General features: G+C 43.8%; 2 protein-coding genes and 1 non-coding gene across 3 annotated transcripts; all 3 read left to right on the forward strand.

The window, feature by feature from the left end:
- The first annotated feature begins 342 nt into the window (after positions 1-342).
- LOC128515961 (WW domain-binding protein 11) lies at positions 343-7,868 on the forward strand. The gene is made up of 12 exons (XM_053490254.1): positions 343-493; positions 841-926; positions 2,038-2,069; positions 2,184-2,277; positions 4,140-4,336; positions 4,444-4,577; positions 4,675-4,796; positions 5,847-6,026; positions 6,107-6,220; positions 6,372-6,659; positions 6,760-6,945; positions 7,070-7,868. The coding sequence occupies exons 2-12, from the start codon at positions 863-865 to the stop codon at positions 7,675-7,677; spliced, it is 2,019 nt and encodes a 672-aa protein (XP_053346229.1). The 5' UTR covers positions 343-493; positions 841-862; the 3' UTR covers positions 7,678-7,868.
- An 854-nt stretch (positions 7,869-8,722) lies between these two features.
- ddx47 (DEAD (Asp-Glu-Ala-Asp) box polypeptide 47) lies at positions 8,723-13,742 on the forward strand. Its single transcript, XM_053490268.1, has 12 exons — positions 8,723-8,891; positions 9,016-9,109; positions 9,620-9,808; positions 10,140-10,211; positions 10,304-10,422; positions 10,759-10,830; positions 10,939-11,055; positions 12,522-12,668; positions 12,762-12,899; positions 13,041-13,111; positions 13,247-13,376; positions 13,503-13,742. The coding sequence occupies exons 1-12, from the start codon at positions 8,760-8,762 to the stop codon at positions 13,647-13,649; spliced, it is 1,428 nt and encodes a 475-aa protein (XP_053346243.1). The 5' UTR covers positions 8,723-8,759; the 3' UTR covers positions 13,650-13,742.
- A 1,200-nt stretch (positions 13,743-14,942) lies between these two features.
- trnas-cga (transfer RNA serine (anticodon CGA)) lies at positions 14,943-15,024 on the forward strand. Its single transcript has one exon. It is a non-coding gene; the product is annotated as a tRNA-Ser (tRNA).
- The last annotated feature ends 428 nt before the right edge of the window (positions 15,025-15,452 follow it).

Here is a 15,452-nt window from a genome sequence, read left to right on the forward strand (position 1 = left end):
TATTTTTATTTTTAGTTCTATTTTTCCTAGTTTAATTTAATTTTTTATTTAATTTCTATCGTATTTCTTTTATTCATATTTATTTCTTATTTGTAAACTTTAATTCTCTTCTAGGGTCAATGGCAGTCGTATAATGCATTTCACTACATTTCGTACTGTGTATGTTTGTGTATGTGACAAATAAAATTTGAATTTTGAATTTGAATTTGAAAAACAAAAATTCCACCTGTCTGCAATGCTGCGCTGTGACCGATAGATGCCGCTGTGCGCGTTTTACGCTTGGAAACTTCCTCCCGTCCACCGCTGAAGAAAAAACCCCGGAAGTTGTTGTTCGGTATTCTCTCTGCTTGAGAATCCAACATGGCGGATGTGCAGCATGCTAGCATTTACTTTGTGTTTATCTAAAACGGATAAAAACAGCGTTTGATTTAATTACACTTTAAACTCCGGAAGAGGGGGATTTTTAAACCCCGGTGTTTTCTCCGAGACTGAGGTGCTGTAGTGTTTAATTCGCCGTTTAAACAGCATTAGCTGAGTTAGCGTTAGCTACAGCGGGTTAGCTGCTGGGGAGCTAGCAGTGTGTGTTTGTGCTAATGTGGCGTCCTGCAAGATTTATGTCCCATTAATAACAAAATAAATAAATAAATAAATCAGGGTCATAGACAGGGGATTAATGCGTTATTGGTTTGTGTTAAAGCCTCATACAATGTGTTTGTAATAAGATCTGACATTGTTTAATGTGATGTGATTATAATGACTGTTTATCTTCATCATTACTGAACCTCCTGTGTGTGTGTGTGTGTGTGTGTGTGTGTGTGTGTGTGTTTGTTTGATCTCCAGGTGAAGGTGTGTGTTGGCCATCATGGGGCGTCGATCCACCTCGTCCACCAAGAGTGGGAAATTCATGAACCCCACTGACCAGGCCCGTGAGTGTATACACACACACACACACACACACACTCTGACACTGCATCTCTCAACACACTCTGTACAAACTGTCCTTCTTTGGTGGTCAGACAAATACACTCCCTGTTCGGTAATCGGAGAGTGAATCACAGATGAGAAATGGAAAAAGTAGATCAAAGGATAAAGATGAAGTTTTGTCTTAAAACCACTCCAGCGTGTTAAAATTCACTTATACCACTTCAGCGCTGTTATTTCAGCCAAAGTGAAAATATGAACTAATCCCAGTAAAAATATTCACTTTATCTTTTCTAATTAATATCTATTGGTGCAGGTGTTTGTTTACATTGAGACAGTAGCGCATTAGTAGATTATTTTACAGTAGATTATTAAATCCCACACATAACTGTTCATAACATCACTTTTAGTCCACAGTAAAGTCTCGTTTACACTGCAGGTCTCGATGCCTAATTCTGATTTGTTGCCTTTTTTCTTTTTCATGTCACCTGAGATGTTATCATTCCACACACGCTTCCACCGGAGAATAACATTACGTCATTAAACCGTGAAGAAGTCGCCGTTTTAATGACTTACAGAACATAACGACTCAGAAAATCTCATCTGTCTGTTTACACGACAATCACATAAGCACATATCTGATTTATATCTGATTTATTTCCACATATAAAGGAGGCCTGAAACTGATCTCAAAAAATCGTTTTATTTCCTGTTTACACGGACACAGAACATATCCGATATGTGTCTCATCAGCAAAACAATCGGAATTGGGTCACATTTACCTGACAGTGTAAACGTAGCTTTAGGTTTTACTTATGGCGCAGGTTAAACTTCAGACAGGGATCTAAGGACTGGAATAGATTCAGTAAGTTCTGTCAGTTTTGTGTAATGTTGCGACAAAATCAGGCAGAGAGACACAGTATTTTCTGAGACTGGTTTCTGGTCCTTCAGTGTATGAAACGTGAAGATATCACTAAGCAAGACCATGTACAGACAAAATCTTTCATTTATTAATATAGATTCACAAAACATCCGATTACTTTCAAGATCTGAGTTTTACATCTGGGATTGGAATTTGTGTTAATTGTACACTGTAATGTGTGTGTGTGTGTGTAGGTAAGGAGGCCAGGAAGAGGGAGCTCAAAAAGGTAAAGGCTTCTGACTTTTGGTGACTGAACAGAGCACATTTATACACTATTTACACATTTCATTTCACTGTGTGTGTGTGTGTGTGTCTCTGTCTCTGTGTTTGTATGAGACAGAACAAGAAGCAGAGGATGATGGTGAGAGCTGCTGTCCTGAAGATGAAAGACCCCAGACAGATCATCAGAGACATGGAGAAACTGGATGAAATGGGTGTGTGGGTGTGTGTGTGTGTGTGTGTGTGTGTGTATAGTTTTGTATCAAATGTTATAGTCCTGTAGGTGAATTGATTAGTCAACGTGTGGTCTGCCTAAAGCTAAGAATAGTAAAGATTTTGTCCTAATAAATCTCATTGTGGAGTCACAGTTTGATAAAATATTGATTAATTGAGAGCCTCCTGTAAGGTTCTGATAAAGAGATTGAGCCCAAAGGCCACTGAATAATTGAGATCTGATCAAGGAAGTGAGAAGTCGGATGTTGGAACAGGTCCTGATAAGGCAGCAAGTGATCCACTCATGGTGTTAATTAGAAAGTGAGGATTTTACCCCCAGTTCCTGTATGGAAACACAGAGTTAAGATCCCAGTTGAGCCTGGGTACTCATGAGGAGCAACCTGTGAAATAACGGTTCCTGTATGGAGGCACATTAGAGTGCCAGAACCTGTAAGGCATAGGTCGGCAATTAGCGGCCCCCGGGCCACATGTGGCCCGCAAGCAAAAACATCTGGCCCGTGAGATTGTTTCAACTAGATAATGAAAATAAATAAATGATATTTTTTTTTAATCGGACTGACAGTCTCAAAAAAAGGTCTTTGTTTGGAAACCTCATTTTTCAGAACAGAAATATTTCAATCTATCTAAATTCTTATTTGTTATATCTGGATACGAGGGTGAATAAGCGCATCAGCGAGGTGCAAAGCGAACGCTCAACATGCAAAAACAAATGACGTCTTGTTGTGCTTTGCGAGCACCCAGGGGTCCGTTCTTCGTCTGTCTCTAACTCAGTTAGCTGGATTTGATTGTTGTGGATTTGTCCTGATCTTGGATTGTTTCGTTCTTCGATGCGCTTCTCGCATTTGCTGTCATAGCAACATATCCGTAAGCTTGAACCTCCTCGGAAGCAGGTTTATTTCATGTAAACAGGATTTAGCCTGCGCTCCTGGTGGGTTATGATTGGTTGAAATGGCGAGGTCACATCTGATTGGTTAAAGAGCACGACTGACGCGGACTGACTCACGTGGGAAAAGAAAAGGATCTTGCATATATCCTTGCATCTTGCACATTTATTTTTCAGGGGTTTGTCATGAATATGCAAATAAATAATTATATATAATAAAAATAAATATTTTATAATGATAAATTATATAAACGAAACTAATTTTATAACAAACAATATAAAAGTATACATGTATTTCAAAACTATTAAAATTTCTATTTTTTCATATACAACATATTTATTTTCATATTGCTTATTTTATTTCATTGTCTCATGTAATTTGTAAAGCATTAACCTCTAAATTTATGTTATAATATAATATTTAATAGCGATTATGTGGGGGGGGGGGCAATCCATGGCATGGGGCATTTCTGCGCATAACACGTGTTACAAAAAAAATGGAGCCGCTCTTTTTCCATTTCGTCAACCAATCGCAGGGCTTGTGATCAGTGAGTAGACAACTCAATCCAGCCATACTAATCATCAACAACAGGTGTGCTCGAAGAACCAACCTAGCCGGATCGTAATTAGCACGATGATCTCATCTTAGATGTGTCCGTTTATCTCGGATCTCGGTTCTGTCATTTTACGAGCGCCTACCATTCATCCTCCCCTATTAATTCAATAAATTAGCCAATGTTTTGGTTGTGGCCCGCCATGTAATGGCTTGGAAAAAATATGGCCCGAGGCCAAACTTAATTGCAGACCCCTGCTGTAAGGGAACTCCTGGCCCCCCATGAGGGAACATACAGGGGGACTAAAATATTTTGTTTGTTTGTTTTTTGTGTTTATTTTAGTTTCTTGAGAAGAAAACAGCAAGTAAACAAATCATGAGTTTAACTTTGTGTGTGTGTGTGTCAGAGTTTAACCCGGTTCAGCAGCCCTTGTTGAACGACAAAGTGCTGCGTGATAAGAGGAAGAAGTTACGCGAGACCTTCGAGCGAATCGTGCGTCTGTATGAGAGAGAGAATCCCGAGACGTATAAAGAGCTGCGCAAACTGGAGCTGGAGTACGAGACCAAACGGGGACAGTTATCGCTATACTTCGACTCGGTCAAGGTGAGTGCGTGGAACACCGTTAGCGTGGTGTTTATTCGTTAAATTATACCATGGAGGTGTCGCCCCTGTGTAACCAGTGGAGTTTCTTTTTGCTTATCTCTTGTCAGAACGCGGAGTCTGTGGAGGTGGACAGTATTCCTCTTCCTGACATGCCTCATGCACCGTCCAGCGTCCTTATTCAGGACATCCCATTGCCGGGAGCCCAACCCCCATCGATCCTCAAGAAGACCTCTAGCTTTGGGTAAATTAGCGAGTGTTTAGGTTCTGATTTGTGGTTTGTGAACAAGACGAGGTCCGTCTCAGTGAATTAAACACACACACACTCTTGTCTGTGTCAGCAAAGGGACGGCGGTGTCGTCAGCAGCAGTTGCGGGGGTCCCTCGGTTACCACCGGGACGCAAACCTCCCGGACCTCCCCCTGGGCCTCCGCCACCCCAGATACTACAGCTCTACAAACCAGGTACACAATTACACACACACACACTGACGCTTGTTTGGAGCAGATCTTATGAGGTCTAGACATTAGGACATCACAAGACAATGACCCAGAAGAGGGGACGAATAAAATTTTTGAGTGTGAGTTAAAGCAAATTCCTGAAATAACCTGGTCAAACCCATGTCCAGGAGAGCTGTGAATCATGGGTATTATGACTGTTGTGATCTCAGATTTGATTGAACGTCACTAAAGCTTGCTATCTTATTTTATTTTTTTTGAAAAGCTAAATTTCTTTCAGGTTTTAAGGTTTTAATAACTCTTTAATGTATAAACTAAACATTCTACTCCAGTCCAGTAGGTGGCGATAATGCACCAACGACACGTAATCTGAAGAAGTAGTGATTATCTCAGAAAACACATTCCTTAAATACTCTGAAGAGGATGAAAGTGTTTCTGCAAAACCTGTAGTGGACAAAAAGCATCCCATATCCTATTGTTGATTTAAAATCTGGCCCAGACTGGCACCAAATTCAGATCCATCCCAGAACTAGACTAGACGTCCTGAAATCAGATGCATCAAGGCCCAAAGTATCATGGTCTAGTCTGAGGAAAAGGACTGATATTTGTGGTCCAGCCACTTTAGTCATACTAGCCCAGGATTAAGACCGTATAGGCCAAGACCAGGGCTAGATGTGCTGAACAGTTTTAAATCTTGAACAGTTTTGCCAGTATTCTGTCCAAGACTGGACCCTTAAGATCTCTCAGTCATCACAGATAAAAACCTATGAAGATTTAATGAAATAATTCCTCATAAGTCACTTTAAAACCAAGACAAGACTTGTGTTTTCAAGTTCACTTAAAACCAAGTGGATCATCGTCACTACAGATGTCCCAGATTCCCCCAACCACATCGACATCCCCACAGCATTCACCTCAAAAGCCTAAAAACAAAATGTTTAGTTCCTGATGCCTGTGTATAGAGTTTTAGATTGCCACCTAAGGTCTGACTCGCACTCCTAACCTGCACGCTCTTTACAGGTCACTTGATTTTTAAGGTGTGTTTGCATGTGTTAGACGCAGGAGGCGAGGCTGACATCGACATGGCTGATCGAGACAGCGATAGTGGCTCTGACGGAGGAGAGGACCAGAGCGAATCAGACGACCAGAGCGACGGAGAGGGAGATGAACTGTTGGAGAAGAGGGGCCTGGGAAGCCGACAGGATGATCGAGAGAGGGACGACGAGAGGGAAAGAGGTCAGAGGGATGGAGAATCGATTCAGGGTGGTTTGTGTCGTTCTGTAAGTTGTGCTCATGCTGGTGTTGATGGTGTTTAGGTCGCACCGTGCGTTTTGCCGATATGCCACAGCAGACGAAGAAGCGAAAGAAGAGGGTGGTAAAGAAAACGAAGGCGATCACACCCCTCCAGGCCATGATGTTAAGGATGGCAGGTACGCGCTCGCTCACTCACTTCAAAATATTCATATTATGAATAAATTTAGGAGTAAGCTCAACTCATGCTTACTCCTCAATTTATCCATAATATGAATATTTTGGAGTCCCTACAGAGATGTGTGTGTGTGTGTGTGTGTGTGTGTGTAGGTCAGTCTATTCCAGAGGAAGAGGAGGAGGTTGAGGAGGAGGAGTACACAGACTCCGATCAATCCGACAGCGAGGTCTTGGAGCCCCCCGGCGAGAGCCAATTAGCTCCCTCCCTGAACCGACTCCCCCCACCGTCAGCACCGATGGGAGCGCCGCCGCCACAGCAGCAGCCCCCGCCCCACCTGCAGCCACCCCCTCTCACAGGCCCTCCTCCTTTAGGACCTCCTCCTGCTCCTCCAATGAGGCCTCCGGGCCCACCCTCAGGTCCACCTCCTGGGCCTCCGCCAGGTGAGTCAGGAATATTATCACTTACATATTTTCAGTGTTTCAGGAAAGGAAGACAAGATTAAACCGTGTGTGTTGTGTTGTGTTCTGTTCATATCTACAGGCGCCCCTCCCTTCCTCAGGCCCCCTAATCTACCTGGTGCTCTCAGGGGGCCGATGCCGCGTATGTTGCCCCCTGGTCCACCTCCTGGGCGGCCTCCAGGCCCACCCCCTGGCCCACCACCAGGCCTTCCTCCAGGTCCACCTCCAAGAGGACCGCCTCCCAGACTGCCTCCCCCAGCGCCACCAGGTGTGTGTTGCTAGGATTATTACTCACATAATAGCTAACGTCGCTAAAAACTGCTAATCACAGGCGGATGCAGTATGGGAATCCACTGTCTATAACCTTCTTGTTTCTGTCCATTTCTCTGTAGGTATTCCTCCCCCTCCTCCTCGTGCTGGTCCTCCACGCATGGCTCCGCCCCTCTCCATGTTCCCGCCTCCTCTAAACCCCAACGTCCTGAGTGCCCCTCCCAGCATCGTTCCTCGTCAGAAGCCCCCGCCTTCCTCTTCCACGCCTTCCTCTTCCAACGATCCCTCCCTCTTAGCTCCGCCTTCCCTCCCTCTGTCCATCCGCCCATCCTCCATGCAGATGCCCCCTCCTCCAGGTACCGTTCCCACTCCTGTCAGCGCCCCCACCCACACCATAGAGAAGCGCGCCAACATCACGAGCGTCTCCGGCGCTGCGGGACAGTCGGGCGCCGCCACCATCTCGGCAAAACCGCAGATCATCAACCCCAAAGCGGAAGTGACGCGGTTCGTTCCCACGGCGTTGCGTGTCCGCAGGGACCGGATGGGTCCGCAGGGGGTGGCGCCCACCGAAAAAGGAGGGAGGAAAGAGGAGGAGAGAGTCGGGCACGGATTCAAAGCCATGCCGTCGGCGAACCCCGTCCATCTCGGCCCCAGCTTGGCCCCTCCCAGCATGAAGACCAAGGACCAGGTGTACGAGGCGTTCATGAGAGAGATGGAGGGCTTACTGTGAGAACGAGGGGGTGAGCTGGGGAGGCTGGAAGGTGAAGGTCGAAGGGGTGCGCATGTCATTTCAACGCTAGCCTCCGTCACGCGTGTTTCAACACCATTTTTATATTGAGTTTGTTTTTCTGTATGTAGATGTTGAGTGTCGGAGCTGGACGTGTTATTGTTTAAAATCCTAAATAAACACCAAAAAAAACATTTCAGAGTGTCTGAGTTTTTTATTTGTTTGTTTGTTTGTTTGCTAATAATTAAAATAAAATCAGTCCAGAGAAGCGTATAGATGGAGTTTTTAGTCGGGTCTTTACATAAACATACACTTTATGATCTGAACTCTTAGAGCTAATTATATTATTATTTGAAGCTATTTGTGCAGTTAATTACGGTGTAAACTAAAATATAGTGTAAAATATGGCGGTCAATGAGTGAAATGATTAGTGATGAGTCATTCATGAATCATTGATTCTTTATGAACGAGTCTTTAACGTGACTCAGATGAACCAGTATCTCGGAGAGTGATTCGTCCATGTCTCTATTGGCCGCGCATGCGCAAAGCATAGCAAAACCTCCGTACGTTACATACAGGAAACAGAAGTGAGTCGTTACACTCGAGTCGACTCATTTCAGTCCTGAGTCGTTCGTTCTTTTGTCACGTGACTCCCCAAGACGTTATGCAGTGCAATAGATTTAAAATAACGACTGGGATTAAGATATGATGGTGATCTGTTTATTATAATATGCCCCTAGCTGCAGTGTAATATTTTCATGACTGGAAATATAGACTGTAAAATGTGTGTATGTAGACGTGTTGGGGGGCTTTTTATTTATTTATTTAAAAACGCAACATTTAAATTTATTTCTGATCAAATGAACGAAATGACTCAAAAAAAAAAAAGATTCGTTCATATTGATGAACGAGATTCAAAGAACCGAGTCACTAAAATGATTCGAACTTCCCATCAGTAGAAATGATCCGTTTCAGCGCCTTTTCTTTCATACGGGAACTATATTTCCCAGAATGCCCCAGAGCGCCGACACGCTGTCACTTCCGCTCATGCGCAGTTCGTGTTCACAACACGTTGGTCCTGAAACATGGCGGAGTCTCCAGACAGAGCAGCAGCAGCAGACAGCGAGACTCCGGAGGGGTTAAACACGGAGGAACCGGAGGAGGAACAGGAGGAGAAGGAGGAGGTGACCGAGGAGACCAAGAGCTTCAAAGATCTGGTACTGAGGAGCAGTGTATTATAGTGTACACACACACACACACACACACCGAGGAGTCAGAGACACAGACCGGCGTGTTATTAACAAACTGTGTGTGTGTGTGTGTGTGTGTGTGTGTGTGTAGGGAGTCACAGAGGTGCTGTGTGAGGCCTGTGATCTGTTAGGATGGAAAAAACCCACCAAGATCCAGATGGAGGCGATTCCTGTGGCCCTGCAGGGTGAGACACCTGTCTGTCCTCTACAACACCTGTCTCACTCTCACTCTGTCCTTCTGTCTGTCTGTCTCACTCTCTCTGTCTCACTCTCACTGTCTGTCTGTCTCACTCTCAGCCTGTTGTCTCTCCTTCTGTCTCACCCTCTTGTCCATCTAACTCTGTGTGTCTCTCTCTCTCTCTGTGTTTCTCTTTCTCACATTCGCCGTCTGTCTGACTCCCTCACACTATGTTCCTCACTGTCTCTCTCTGTGTCATTCTGTCTGTCTCACTCTAAGTCCGTTGTCTCTCCTTCCCTCTCACTCTTTCTCCAACTAACTCTGTTTGTTTCTCTCACACTAGCAGTCGGTCTCTTACTGTCTGTCTGAGACTCTCTGTCTCACTGTCTCTCTCTGTTGCCGTGTCTTTTTCACTCTCACTCTCATCTGTGTCTGTTTCTCTATCTGTCTTAACTTGAGTCTGTTGTCTCCTTCTGTATTGTCCATTTCACTCTGTGTATCTCTCTCTCTCTCTCAGGGAGAGACGTGATCGGTCTGGCCGAGACGGGCTCGGGGAAGACAGGTGCGTTCGCTCTGCCCATCCTGCAGTCTCTGCTCTCGTCTCCCCAGCGTCTCCACACGCTCGTCCTCACGCCAACCAGAGAGCTCGCCTTCCAGATCTCCGAGCAGTTCGAGGCCCTGGGCTCCAGCATCGGGGTGAAGACGGGTCAGTCAGTGAGACGCTCCGGCGTCCTCTACACCTCCACTCGTACACCTCGGTGGTGATATAGAAGCGCTGACACCGGAGACTCCTTCCTTAAACATTACATGAACACATCTCCTTACAGAAAATGATAACACGCACATTATAAATGATCAAAGGCTAATTTATATGTACAATGATGGAGCTGTTGCTAAGGAAACCATAACACATTAATATCAACCTGTACAGTTTTCAGAGAATTAATCAACACCATCTGACCAGTCAGAGTGTTTTTGTGTTCATATGAGTTTTAACTGTGTGTACGTGTGTGTGTGTGTGTGTGTGTTTCTTGCAGCCGTCATTGTTGGAGGAATTGACATGATGTCACAGTCGCTGGTGCTGGCTAAGAAACCCCATGTAGTGATTGGTGAGTGTGTGTGTGTGTGTGTGTGTGTCAGTCTCAGACAGGTACACATCATCTTGGGGCTGAATTTAAAACTGTGTGTGTGTGTGTGTCAGCTACTCCCGGTAGATTAATCGACCACCTGGAGAACACGAAGGGCTTTAACCTGCGGTCGGTGAAGTTCCTGGTGATGGACGAAGCCGACCGGATTCTCAACATGGACTTTGAGTCTGAGGTAGATCCACCCTCTCATTACGTCATTCCCACCTTAAATCTAGCACTCTCCCTCAGATCCTGAGCCTCTCCGTCGTTCTCTCTCCGTCTTGTACAGTATCTTTCTATTTTCGTACAGCATATTTCTATTTTTAGTTCTTTTTTTCCTAGTTTAATTTAATTTTTATTTTTTATTTAATTTTTCTATCATATTTCTTTTATTCATATTTATTACTTATTATAAGCTTTAATTCTCTTTTTAAGGTCACTGGCGGTCGTATAAGCATTTCACTACATTTTGTACTGTGTATGACTGTGTATGTGACAAATAAAATTGTAATTTTAATTTGTCTCTCAGGTGGATAAGATCCTGAAGCTGATTCCCCGAGAGAGACACACCTTCCTGTTCTCCGCCACCATGACCAAAAAGGTACCGTTAGCAAGACGCCTACTTATTGCTAGAAAACACAGATAAATACAATTATTTGTTTGTTTATTTCATAACCGGTGTTTGTGTGTGTGTGTGTTGTATGTTTAGGTCCAGAAGTTACAGAGAGCTGCTCTAAAGGATCCGGTGAAGTGCGCCGTTTCGAGCAAATACGCCACCGTGGACAAGCTGCAGCAGTATTACATCTTCATCCCGGCCAAGTACAAGGTAACACGCGGGAAACCACGCGGCTTTCAGCGCAGTGCAGTTCTGCAGGGTGAATTTCATCCAACAGGGGGCGCCGCAGGTGTTATTATATCATGACATCATACGCACAAAATCATTACATAGAACAATGCTTAGAGAGCGTGACACTTTAGTTGGTTAAGAAAGACTGAAGGCGTCTTATAACCTCATGATGTGGCTTATGATAATCATTTACCCTTTTCCACCAAACCGAGCCTGGTGTTAGTTCGTGTCTGGTGTGAGTGCCGGTCCAATGGTGAACTTTCTAAGAACTGGCTTTCTTTGGTCCATGGGCTGAAGGGTCACATCATCACATCACTGTAGACGTCTGTGTACGTCCCTTTACGGTCTCCCAACGATGCTAGAGGCAAAAACAAACACAACAAAGGCAAACTTCAGCATGGCTTCCAAGTCTACTTTGAGATCAAACCATTGATTACTAGACCACTTTATCTTCTGTGGTATATAGGACACTACACTACACGTGACTACAATTTAAAGATCATACATTTACAAACGTTTAGTTGGATGTGATAATCCCACCACACAAGATTGGGATGCCGTCAGTCAGGATGTGGCTCAGGGCAGATTGCAGAGATTAAAAAAAAAAAAAAGCATCAACACTGCAATTTACTAACTCTTTACATGAACTTTAGCTAGTTTCAAATAGAAGACTTTGACACTCATGAAATGTCTTTACTTGTAACGTATGCAGCAAAATATATAGCACTGAAATGAAAAAACGAACAATATCACCATGTCGTCATCCGTGAGTTTATTTCTCCCGGAAGAAGCTAAAAGACACACGCGCATACACACACACACACACACTATTTGCATGTGGAAAGAGGGCTGAGTTTAAAAAAGGTGCCAGAACAATTCCTTTCTGTACCCGTCTCGTCCCCCCCAAACTTACACCACCTGATGCCTACTTGTAGTGAATGTTAAAGGAGAGTGTGTTCAACTGTGAAGATCCAATGCTTACATTGAGAAGTTCTTGGTGGAAGTGTGTGTGCACCGCTCATGTTGTTCTCCACCCGGATTCCCGGGACAAATACCGCTGCAGACGAAAGGAGAGGATTTGCTGGCGTGATGCAGAACATTTTCAAGTTCTTGCCGGATCTTCACAGTTAAACACACACTCTTCTTTAACCTCTCTATGAGCAGATATAAGACTCGACTATGAATATGTTTCCGCTGTCAAGAGACACATTTCCAACTAACAACTGTACGACACGACTGTCTGAAGCTATGGGCGTCCGTGACGCACAAGTCTCAGTCCTGTATACATTTTGGTGCATACCGTACATCGCTATACCATACACAATGTTTAGCAGGACGTGTAATCCATAATCCTTGGTAATTTGAGGAAGTCAGTGGTGATACTTAATTAAGTTCTTGACTGCTGATTAATACAAGGTACTGTTTTGTGTGTGTGTGTTTTTTAGGACTGCTACCTGGTCTCCATACTGAACGAATTAGCCGGGAACTCGTTCATGGTTTTCTGCAGTACGTGCAACAACACACAGCGGGTGACGCTCTTACTGAGGAACCTGGGTATCACCGCCATCCCACTGCACGGGCAAATGAGCCAGGTACATACACGCTGTACATATTGTTGTTCCCCCTTGGTGGGGGTTGGGAGTACTGCATGGACGTCACCTTCCCTCTGTGTGTGTTCCGTGTAGAATAAACGTCTCGGTGCTCTGAACAAGTTCAAGTCGAAGTCTCGGTCTGTGCTGCTAGCGACGGACGTGGCCTCACGTGGCTTAGACATTCCGCATGTAGACTGTGTCATCAACTTCGACATCCCCACACACTCCAAGGTAACACAGGCGAATGTTTGTTCCACATAAACACCACAGATGACTTGTTTTACTGTTCGATCAGTGTATGGTGGTTGTTTATATACGTGTGTGTGTGTGTGTGTGTGTGTGTGTGTGTGTGTGTGTGTGTGTGTTTTTTAGGACTACATCCACCGTGTGGGCAGGACGGCCCGGGCTGGACGATCTGGAAAATCCATCACATTCGTTACACAGTATGCAATCAAGCACGCTCGACACACACTCATTTTATAATTAATTAACAATTATTAATCTTAACACTAATTAAACCACATGTAAAGAATATGAAACTCTGCTCACGTCTGATGTCTGACGTCTTCTGTCTTCAGGTATGACGTGGAGCTTTTCCAGCGGATTGAAACTCTGATCGGGAAGAAACTCCCTGCTTTCCCCACGCAGGAAGAGGAAGTGATGATGCTAGTGGAGCGAGTGAGCGAGGCACAGAGATTCGCTCGACTCGTACGTCTCGCTTTTTGTTTTGTTTGTTTCTTTAGCCCTTATTGTTGGCTGTGTTCTAAATCCTCTAAAATACTGCAGGCTCCGTTGTATTATCTATATATGTAATATTTTTTTCCCTCTTTACAGGAAATGAAGGAGCAGGGAGAAAAGAGGAAGAGGAAAGGCAGGGAAGAAGTAGGCGACGACGCCGAACACTCGAGTGGCGTCAGGAAAAAAGTGAAAGGAGGAAAATTTGCAGGAGGAAGAGGTGGCGGCGCCAGGAGAGGGCGCTAGAGACTTTTTTTCTTTTTTTTCTTTAAATCTTCTTTGTATTGTGTATATAAAACATTGACGATACTCTGTCTGTCTTTAAATAAATGTCTTTAATGCAAAGTTCTGTGCGATTAGTTTAATTTATGTATCTGTTAACAGCTAAATTATGCAATAACACATAAGGATAGTTCTGAAGAAATGAGGTGAAATCATGAACAGAGATCACTTACACACCAACACAAATTGCATTTCAGAAACCTAACAGTACAAAATACAGGATAGCTATGTTTAATAGTGAACGTAAAAGCATTCCCACATACACACGTGTGATTGGGACTTAACAGCTGTGTGTCCATAAGAAAACCACTTGTTAGTGAGACTCATCAGAATAAAGTAGTTTGACATGACCATGTATGGTATATACTAGATCACCACCTGGATTTAACTAAGCTTATAGTTAAGGTTTTCAGTTGCTCCCACCATCACTCCTATTTAACTTGGGCTTGGGATCAGCATGTCATCTAATGGCTGGGGTTTGAACCCAGGTCTTCTACATGGCAGGCAAGAAACCTATCATTAAGCCACAAATAGTTTAGAGAATGTAGTAGTAATACTGCAAATGAAGCCAGCTGATTACCTGAATGATCAGGGTATCACATCTAATCACTTTCACCATTGGATCGGACACCACATTGTGTGTCGTAATTCTAATTCTAATGGTGATTAAATAAAAGTTTTCACCTTGGGGTGATCAAACAGTTGGAACAGGCTTTGATACTGTTAACGTTTCTTGAGGAAAAAACAGTGTGATGCAACACACCTGGGTGTTCCCAGCGCTGTAATGACAACGTGCATGGAACCCAGTACCCTTTATTCGGGCTGTGCTGTACTGTCTCGGTGGCTAATGTGTTAGTCTTGATCTTCAGTAATGTTTTCTTGTGCAGTTCTGAATCCCGCTTGGAGTGTGTCAGCTCTACTGTTATTGCTTCTCCTCTGGCTTTAAATCTGACTGATAGGGAACTAGAGCTTACATAAAACTGGTGGATAAAAAAAGAGCTTTACATCCCACACATTCTGTAGGTTGGACATGCTGATTCTCCTAAGAGAACCTGAGGTCAGGCCCAACCATTCCTCATTTCTGTAGAATGGACTGAAGCTGTTTTTTTAAGAGCGGTTAGATTCTTGCTTGCTTTCTTTAATCTAGGAAGAGCTAAAAATCAGTGGAATAATTAAACAAGCTCCTTAGAGGGCACATAATTTAGGAATTGTGGAATTAATAAGGAATTGTGGACGAGGCCGCTCATGTGCAGCACTGCTGCGATGGCCGAGAGGTTAAGGCGTTGGACTCGAAATCCAATGGGGTTTCCCCGCGCAGGTTCAAACCCTGCTCGCAGCGTGTCTTCTGTGAAATATTCTCCAAAACCTTTGTTATTGTATAAAGCAACTATGCATGCTCTAGTCACCACTTGGATTTAACTAAGCAAAGAGCTTTTCCTTGGATAATTTCTACAAATAAAGTCAGTCCAACAGATGTGGATGTTCCCACCTCTGTAATCACAGAAAGCACAGAATCCAGTATGGGGACTCAGGTTTAAATGCTCCTTGTAGTTTGTCAGCTCTAGTGTATTAGTGTGACAGTTAGTGTGCAGTGTTTATTATGGTTCAGTTAGTACCAAGGTTTTATTATTATTATTATTATTATTATTTTTTTTTTTTTACTGTAACTGCCTTAAAGAAATACACCAGAAGACATATCCTGTGATCATGGCAAAACTGTTACTCTGTTTCAGAAGGGTCACATTATTGTACTGCATCGAGCATGAA

Source organism: Clarias gariepinus, chromosome 28 (assembly GCF_024256425.1).
Source record: "Clarias gariepinus isolate MV-2021 ecotype Netherlands chromosome 28, CGAR_prim_01v2, whole genome shotgun sequence".
NCBI classification, from domain to species: domain Eukaryota; kingdom Metazoa; phylum Chordata; class Actinopteri; order Siluriformes; family Clariidae; genus Clarias; species Clarias gariepinus.

Bases quoted from the DNA above. Each gene is read 5' to 3' on its own strand.
- LOC128515961 (XM_053490254.1), top strand. From the start codon at position 863: ATGGGGCGTCGATCCACCTCGTCCACCAAGAGTGGGAAATTCATGAAC. The intron at 4,578-4,674 runs GTAAATTAGCGA...TGTCTGTGTCAG, and splicing joins AAGAAGACCTCTAGCTTTGG to CAAAGGGACGGCGGTGTCGT. The intron at 6,027-6,106 runs GTCAGAGGGATG...GATGGTGTTTAG, and splicing joins GGACGACGAGAGGGAAAGAG to GTCGCACCGTGCGTTTTGCC.
- ddx47 (XM_053490268.1), top strand. From the start codon at position 8,760: ATGGCGGAGTCTCCAGACAGAGCAGCAGCAGCAGACAGCGAGACTCCG. The intron at 9,809-10,139 runs GTCAGTCAGTGA...TGTTTCTTGCAG, and splicing joins CAGCATCGGGGTGAAGACGG to CCGTCATTGTTGGAGGAATT. The intron at 13,377-13,502 runs GTACGTCTCGCT...CCCTCTTTACAG, and splicing joins CACAGAGATTCGCTCGACTC to GAAATGAAGGAGCAGGGAGA.